Raw genomic sequence first — 9,198 nt, forward strand, 5'->3', positions numbered from 1 at the left:
TCCCTGGAAGGCCAGATAATGAAACTGAAGCTCAAATACTTTGGCCACCAAATGAGAAGGGAGCACTCACTGGAGAAGACCCTGATGCTGGTGAAGATTGAAGGTCAAAGAAGACGGGGATGGCAAAGGATGAGATGGTTAGACAGTGTCATAGATGCAATGAACATGAAATTGAGCAAACTTCAGAGGATGGCGGAAAACAGGAGGGTCTGGCGAGATCTTGTCCATGGGGTCGCGAAGAGTCAGACTCGACTGTGCGACTGAACAACAACAACAACAAAAAGTGTTTTTACATGCATACAATCAGGTGTGCAAGCAGAAGTGGAGCCTCTTGCAGAAAAATGTGGAGTGAGACTGCTTAAGCAAGGACTCGACTGTGCGACTGAACAACAAAGGGCTTCACGAGACAACTTCACATCCCAATTTTTCATGTTTATCATATAGCCTGTTTTGTTTCACTGTGTTTCACTGTGAATCCAGTATTTCATTGAATTCACAAACTGAATTCCAGTTCCAATCTTACTTGAAGTGATGTCGCTCCAATGAATGCTATGAAATTAATTTTGATTTCTATTAGACTCCAGAATCAGATTTTTTTTTTCATATTGTCATGTTATGTCCTAAGCCTTCCCAAACCCTTACAAGTAATACCATTGTTGTATTACTGATGCCATTACACAATACTTCTGTTATGGATGATTTACCAGTTTTCAGTCACCATACTGCTATCAAAATACAGTTTTGTTCTCTATGACAGTTTCCTAAAATCCAGTTATTTTTTCATGATGTGAATGGACAAAGACTGTCAGCACTGCTCATTAATCTGTAAGTTTTTAGTCTACAGTAGTCCTATTGGCTGTGCAAACTTCACCCAAACTTTTACAGGAATATCTAATCCCCTATTATTAACATTTTCTGAATGAAGGCACTATACAAATCTTCTTGGAAGGCTCCAAATTATGCTATAGTTGGAAGACATCACCAAAGTATTCCTGCATTCATCCATCCATCCATAACCATATCTCATGTTAATGTAGTGTTTGAGTCTAACTGAGAAAAGGAGATGAGGAGTGATAGAAAAGACAATTTCCCATTTGCATGTGGTATATGCATACATCCATAGGTTTTAGAAAAGAAGAAAAAGATATCTTTATCCAGACAATACATAGACAAACAGGCTGATTTCAACTTGCACTTTTGGTGTGCATTGCTCCTGCCCCTCCATCTCCGGGTACTGCTTTTCAAAATTGCCTGAGGCTATAGTACAGCACCTCAGATCCCCAAGGCCCATTGCCTGGCTCCTAATAGCCACTCTCCATCTGTGTCACATGAACAGCTGATGAGATAGCACCAGTGTCTGTATTTTGGAGAGCACATCCACCCAGGTTAAAATGCTGGGGTTGCCAAGGAGCAGTCAGAAGCCATTAGTGTTTGTAAGAATTTGCCTTGCAGCAGTTTCTTGGCATCATGGAAAGGGTGTGTGTGTGAATCTGTGCTTGCACACACGTTTGTGTTTGCTAGTGGGCCACTAAGAAGGAGGTCTTCCAAAATAATATTTCCCCCCAAATAGCTGGCTCATAATAAGCTGTATAAGATGTTGTTTTTTCTCTTTGATCATCCTGTAACCCTTCAATTCACCTTTATTTCCCATAAGTTAGAGAAAAAAGGAAACAGCAACTTAGAGGTCTGGCTCAGGTCCTTGGGCAGATGGAAGAGAGTTACTCAGCCTTGGGGCAGGGTGGTTGTAATGAAGTGGCCTGTCATTCTGTAAATAGTGAGGACCATCTTTTCCATGTGATGGAGGGTATCACATTGCAGTGAAAATGGAAATGTCAATAAAATTAATCTGCCAGCTCTTTGCTAAGGCTTTTCTGTTCTCTAGTTAGACAAGGCTGGGTGAAGGTGATTTTTTTTTCTACTGTTTTTTCATTTTTTTTAAGGAAAAGGTGGGCACCACTGAGGTAGATGAAACAGAAATTAAAGTTTTGAGGTAAATGGTCTCTGTGCAGCAGTAATGTGTTTGTTTTAGTAGCACTAAAGAACTAGAAGAGGCTATAGGAATTAGTTTGTGGGTCTATAGCATTCCTCAGGAAGCTATGGAGCGTCTATCTCAGGCTACATTGAGCACAGAGTTTATTGTTTTAGGCTTTCTTGGACAAGGTTTTTACTTAGCATGGGATTTATGGCATTTACTGCTAATGAATGTCTATTCTTAAATTACAAAAACCACCGTCTCAGTGCAATTCCCAGATGTCCTTCCAGGACCTCGGCTTCTTAAACACCAGCAGGGAGCATAAACTCTCCACTTCTCTGTTTTCCTCTTTCGTGTGGCTCGGGGCTAATGATGTGTAAGGAAAACACAGCAATCTATAAAGTCTCAGTGCTGTCCCAGTATTCTTCATTTATTTTGCATTTGATTATGCCACAAGTCGGATCTTGTTTCTTTCCTTTTTTAAAAGTTATTAGTTCAAATATTAATGTAGGAATATGGCATATATTGCTGCTCTTGATTGATGCCTTCCCAAAAACAGGAAGACGTGCTCGTATGAATTTTAAGAAAGTAGGGGTCCTGCAATGCCTTGCCAGAAGAGTTTTTCAGATACATAATTTAGATGCCCTCCAGGCAGGCTTTCAAGGCATTTTTGCTGGAGGGCAAGAAAAAATAACTATGACTGTTAAAAGTAAATGATTTTTGCTAATGCACAATTAATGCCAGGGAAAAGCACTGAAGAGAAAGATGCTGATGGGAAGTTCTGATTAAGCGAGCACCCTACCTTGATGTGCATCTTTTTTTTAAAGAAAGAAGATAATGATCACTGATGCAGACACAGAAGTTTTCATGTCTTCCAAATACTGTGTTCAGGGTCATACAAGGTATAAGTGTGTGTGCGTGTGTGCGTGCACGTGTGCGTGTGTGTAGGGAGATGATAGTTGCTGGGAGGGGCTCAGCTGACAGTGTGTTATGTGCACTGAACGGTGACACATTTACTGTCACCTATGCAGAGGACCCAGAATATATAGACTACAGAACATTTAACTTGATTACCTACACCATGTATTCAGCAGGGTTGTAGGAAATGCATTTACAATAAATAGGTTTTCGTGTTGGCAGGTTTTCCCACATTGCATACCATAATTGATGAAGAGGTATTGCACTATGTCAAGCACACAGTTATAATTGAATTAATGATATGTGCATGTATGAGGAACAAAATTAGTATTTGAACAGACAGGATTTCTAAGTTTTATATCTATATCAGCAATTATATTTTAATAAGACATTGAACATGCCCAGTTTTTTAAATATGTGAATGATACTTCATTTGTACTTCAATAGTTAAATGTATAATTATTCTGATGGGTTTATAGTTCTTGTTTATTATGTTTCCTTCTCCCTGTTTTCCCCTATCTCTCAGGAGATGGTTTAGACAACAGTGTAGCCTCTCCTGGTACAGGAGATGATGATGATCCAGACAAGGATAAAAAGCGTCAGAAGAAACGAGGAATTTTCCCCAAAGTAGCAACAAATATCATGAGAGCGTGGCTTTTTCAACATCTCACAGTAAGTGATGGCAAAAGAAAAAGTGTATATTCAGAAATCTCCTCATATTTAACATTCCCTTTTTAAAGAAATGAATCCAATTACTATTACTGGAGAATGTTTTGGGCATTTGATTTTTTTATTTTTTTTTGCTATGGATTTGACTTTGGAATCATGGTTCAAAATATAAAGCAAAATATTGAGCACAAAATCAATTTATTTATTTGGCTTAAGAATGCTTCTTCCAATGATGCTGGGATTCAACGTCGAGAATGTCCTTTAATATGTTTCCAGCAATGTAAACATTTTTAAAAACAGTTTATAGCAAGCTATCATACACACAACACACACACATTCACATATAGATAACTTACACACATGCACATACCATATTTTGGATGTAACCACCACTAGATATCCAGGCAACAACCCTCCAGGAACCCATCTCAACCAAATAACCATAGGCTACATAGGAGTCTGATATGATCATGGTTGGTCAGAGTCAGTATAAGATTCACATCTTATTAGCTCTTATGTTAGTACTGGGAGGCCCCAAAGAAGAGACACTAAATGGTTGGAGCTACTTAAAAACAGCAACTAAAAGTACGGAAGCATGTTTATTCCAGCATATATTTCAAGATATACTGTATTTACTTGAAAGGATGACCCTGAATGTAAGGTGCTCTTCCATATATAACACACACACATAGACACACACAATTACTATTGGACATAATATTAACTTGTATTCTAATACAAGACGACTTCGTCTTCTTCTTCTGATGGTATACCTCAAAAAACATCTAGTCTTGCATTTGAGTAAATACAGTAAGTGAAGTCAGAGAATTCACTTGAAAATTTCCCCTGTACTAGTTTACATATAAAATATAGATGGCTTATAGGTTTTCTAATTCTTCAGTTCTATAAGAGATTAAAGCACCTGTTTAAGCTGCTCTTCAAGTCCATTATCTTAAAAGCTAGCCATATTCACTTTAGGAGGGAAAAGATTAAACGTGAAAAAGCAATACTTTTAGTAACAATCTATCTTTATCCTTCTGTTTGCAATTGGCTTTATGTGTTGGTTTTCTGTTGACTATTACAGCTTTACTTAGGCATCAAAATACGTTTTTGCTAAAGAACTGGTAGCTCTCTTAATTTCACATGGAAATGGTGGGAAATGGTAACATTATCAGTTCACTTTTCCTTCCATTTTGTTTGGGCTAATGCTTAAAAGGATAGCATGCTTAACTATCTCACATAAGGGCATATTTGTGATTGTTAGAGTTATAAGTTTCTTTAGTAGTAGACACTAGTTACAGTGTCATGTTTTTTGTATGGGTCCCTGTTTTATTACTAGTAGAGGTTACTAAGCAGCTCCACTGGTAGAACAGTGTGGGTTAGCAATAGATCCATAACTCTAAACCATCATTTTGATGTAAGGGCATTATTAGCAAACTAAGGTGCATTGATTTGGCCTGTAGGGTCAGGATTAGCCAGAATAGCCAGTGCCTCTGTTGGAACAGTGGTTATTTTTGCCTTCTGGCTATGACCATTTCAAAGGTCAGGTGCCCTGTAGTACCCACTTGGCTCAGAGGAATTAGACAGAACATGAGTCTCTGGGCTGATTACTTAACCAAAGACAAAATAATGAGTCCTAAGCAAATACTGACTAATTGAAAGGGCTGTAAATCCATTACATATTGGTCAGGGATAATCAGGAGTATTTAATCACTTTTATCTATTCAGGAGCATTGAAGCTGCAACAGCAAAGCCCTGAACCTTGCCATGTGCTTATTATTCTCATCATTATCAAAATTACTTCACAGCTGTTCTTTGCTACATCACCTCAGCTGGAGATTTACTAACCTGTAAAATGTTTTTAATTTGGAAGTTGAGTGAGTGTGAGGGGGAGATTTTTTTTTTTTTTTGCTTAAGAAAGTGGTTAGAAGAGCAGCATAATGAAACTTGGGGGGTGGGACTTGGGGCCACAAATAATTTGCTTTATTTCACACAACCTTGCATGTTAATTTCTTTCATTCTCCCTTAGTTGACCATATCCCCGTGGATTTTTTTGCCACTGCCTTTTCTTTCTGAAAGTGTGTGTGGAAAATATTCAATTGATACTTGCCAAAAGAACCAGTTGTATCTTAGGGTTTTAGCCTTCACTTTGTTTCTCCCTTCACTCCAGATGAGCTAAGTAAATTCAGTACCTTTGATTAGGATGATCCTTGCAAAAAGCTAAAAGCTCTTTACCTTCTAAGTTTTAATGAATTTGCAGGTGTTCAAAGATGTGCTATAATTCTCAGATCTGAGAATTGATAATGAAGACCTGACGAGTGCAATGAAAATTCAAAAAGATTTTTGTCATAAATGCATTCCAAGAAGGAAAAGAACTCTTTCTCATAAAAAGCTCATTATTATGGCTTCTTATGAAGCAACTTATCTTGTTCTTGCAAAATACAACACTGGTTCAATCGCAAAGACAATCTATGATTCATACATATTGTTTTTCAAGGAAATTTCTTCAGAAAAAAATCCCACAATTTAAAAAGTAGTCTTTCCCCAGTACTCTAACCTTATTTCAAATAGGCAGGTCCACCCTTTTGTGCTCTGTGACCTGGCCTTGTATTACAATAATCCCACAATGTACCCTTTTTTGTCTTTCTTTTAAAAAAGAAACTAATTGAATTATCTCATTATTTTAATTTGTTAAGCAAATGTATTTTACATCTCAGGATGTGTTCTTAAAGAAGGGGCTGCTAAGGCTTTGCCCCTTGAATGGCCCATTGGTGCATTTTGACATTCATGCATTCTCATTAATGAAAGGAACATAAAAGAACTCTGGTTGTATTTTTTTTCAAACACCCAACCAGCATGGAACAACTTTTTCCATAAGCCACAGGGGTCTCTCTACATATGTTCTCAACTGCAAGCTATTGTCACCTATTCTGAATACCTCAAAAGGACAAATAAAATACTAAAGGCCAACTGTAGCAATTGTTAGTCTTGATATGACAAAAATCATTAACCTATTCTTTGCCTGGGAGGGGAGGCATCTTTCTTTAAACTAAGCTCATAAATTTCTATATAGTGGTAAACGTTTATTAAACCTATCCACTTGTAATTATATTTATTTGTATCTTTAGGGGGAAATGATTTTTTATTCAGTATAAGATGTTTTTAGAAAAAGATAACAAAGTTACATTAAAGGATGTTTTTCCCCCTTATCTGTATTAGCTAGAGCATACTTTTGAGCTCAATTCTGTATTAATTAATTTGATCTATTGACTAGCCTTCATATTGTTATGATTTCATAATTTTATTTATTTCCCATTTAGAACTACTTCCATTACCTTAACAATAGGCTAAATATAAAGCTTGTGTTGATAAAACTATAATGCATGCACTGGAGGTTTCTATCATGTTCTCATTCTGCAGTTGGTATCTGCTTTACATTTGCTATTACAATGGTACAGGAAGATGAAAGGATCTAAGGGTAAATTGCTTGGAAATGTGCATGCTTTTTCTGGATAATATCCAGTATTTGAGTGGGTAAAGGAAATCCTAGCCTGGTAGTATAAGCTTTTCAGTAGTACATAAAGATTATGATATCAGAAAGGTAAACCTGACATTAAGGCTGTTGTTATTTAACTTCAAAGATAGTTAAAGAAAAGGAACAGCAAGAAATCTGACCCAGGCAGCCTTTATTCATAGCCTTGGAAAACTCCTTTCCCTTCATGCCAAACAGCCCTTTAGTACACTCAATTAGCCTTTCAGACATCTCTGCTTTCCTCCCTCAAGTGCTCCCCTATTTGCCCTGCAAAGAACATATTTGATCATGGAATGAAAACAGGAAGTGCTTGTGTACGAAGACACTTCTTGCTCACACTGGTTTTGAGCTAAAGGTTTTCTTATCATAGCAGCCACAGAAATGCATGGAGTAGACACTCTTTGAACATAGACATACATAATCAGAGCAGACAGCATTCACAACGGAAGGAACTATGTAATTCCATGAGTTTTTACCTTTAGTCATCCAATCTTTCCTGCAGCAGAGAACTGCCCATTTTATTCTATACAATCTGTTTCCTTTAAAATAATGGAATATATAGATTATAGATCCTTTTCTTTATTTTAAAATATGTATTGATTTTTGCTTATATAGTAAATGTTCTTATATCCCACCTGCTTTCTTTACTTTTTACCTTTAAATAGCTACCCTGTTTTTGTTAAACACTGCATTATCAGTTTGGTTAGTTTTTTAAAAGCACAACTGTTATTATTCAAAATAAAGCTGAAGTTTTGCCTTTAGTCATGCCTAGGTAATTGTCATGGGTTGCAGTGGCTCAGTGGTTAAGACGCTGAACTGCAGACCAGAAGGTCAGTAGTTTAGCAGTTCGAGACCCAAGTGCCGCATGATGGAATGAGCTCCCGTCTCTGGTCCCAGCTCCTGCCAGCCTAGCAGTTCAAATTGCAAGTAAATAAATAGGTACCGCTTTGATGGGAAGGTAACAGCATTCTGTGCGCCTCAATGTTTAGTCATGTTGGCCACATGACCATGGAGATGTCTTCAGACAGCGCTGGCTCTTTGACTTGGAAACAGAGATGAGCACCGCCCCCTAGAGTTGGATTCAACTGGCTTTTGAGCAAGGGAAACCTTTACCTTTTACTAGGTAATTGTCATTGACCATCTTTGGACTTATGGGCATATAACTATGTACTGGATTGCAGCCGAAAATGTTTACCATATGTGATAGAAAGCCAGTGCCACATATTGTGTGATTCGTTATAAGCTGCTCTAACTGTTGCTATAACTGTGGTAGAAGCAATGGACTTTCTCTAATCTGTGCTGTCTGATATTACAGCTGATGCATGCTAACACTTGAATCTTAATGTCAGTATCAGTTCACACATGCAACCAGATGTGGGCTTGCTGTTATATGCTAAAGGATAGAGCTCTTCCCAAACAAAATGGAAAAGAGAAAATACATTGAAAAATAAATGTACCATTTTGTTTCTTTATTTTGGTTTTTTAGAGTAATCTTCAGCTCAAATTCCAAACAGTGTCAGGCAGTGGGGGAGAGAGAAGCCTACAGTTACATGAGGATCAAGACAAGTCCCTGTCACTTATTGGGCCAATTTTTTTCTCACCCAAGGTTTTGCAGTTAGCATTGTATATTTAAAGATAGAGGAGGATTATAAAATGATGAATGAATTAAAGATAGCAGCTAGACAAAAACACTGTGTCATAATAGGTGATTTTAACTACCCACACATTGATTGGGTCAATATGTGTTCTAGTCGAGAAAAAAAGATTGAGTTTCTAGACACTCTAAATGACTGTGCTATGGAGCAGATGGACCCACGAGGGGAGAGGCGATCCTTGATTTGGACCTAAGTAACACTCAAGACCTGGTGAGAGATGTAAAACTGATTGCACCACTTGGGAACAGTGATCATAATGTTGTTGAGTTCAACATTTGTACAAATAGGGAATTGGCCAAAAAGACTCACACAACCACTTTTAACTTTAAAAGGGGTAACTTCTCTGATATGAGGGGACATGTGGGGAGGAAACTGAAAGGAAAAGTAGAAAGGGTCAAAACCATTGGGGAAGCGTGGAAACTATTTAAAACTACGATCCTAGAAGCTCAAAA

At 37.6% G+C, this 9,198-nt stretch overlaps 1 protein-coding gene across 2 annotated transcripts in view; it reads left to right on the forward strand.

Annotated features, from left to right (window-relative positions):
- MEIS2 (Meis homeobox 2) overlaps window positions 1-9,198 on the forward strand; it is a 340,061-nt gene that overhangs the window by 88,686 nt on the left and 242,177 nt on the right. For both annotated transcript variants that reach the window (XM_015424720.1, XM_015424721.1), the window contains exon 8: window positions 3,417-3,562. In XM_015424720.1, coding sequence (XP_015280206.1) covers window positions 3,417-3,562 — 146 coding nt within the window. The remainder of the gene's footprint in view (window positions 1-3,416; window positions 3,563-9,198) is intronic.

The sequence above is a fragment of the Gekko japonicus genome, unplaced genomic scaffold (genome assembly GCF_001447785.1).
Source record: "Gekko japonicus isolate JY-2015 unplaced genomic scaffold, Gekko_japonicus_V1.1 scaffold722, whole genome shotgun sequence".
NCBI classification, from domain to species: domain Eukaryota; kingdom Metazoa; phylum Chordata; class Lepidosauria; order Squamata; family Gekkonidae; genus Gekko; species Gekko japonicus.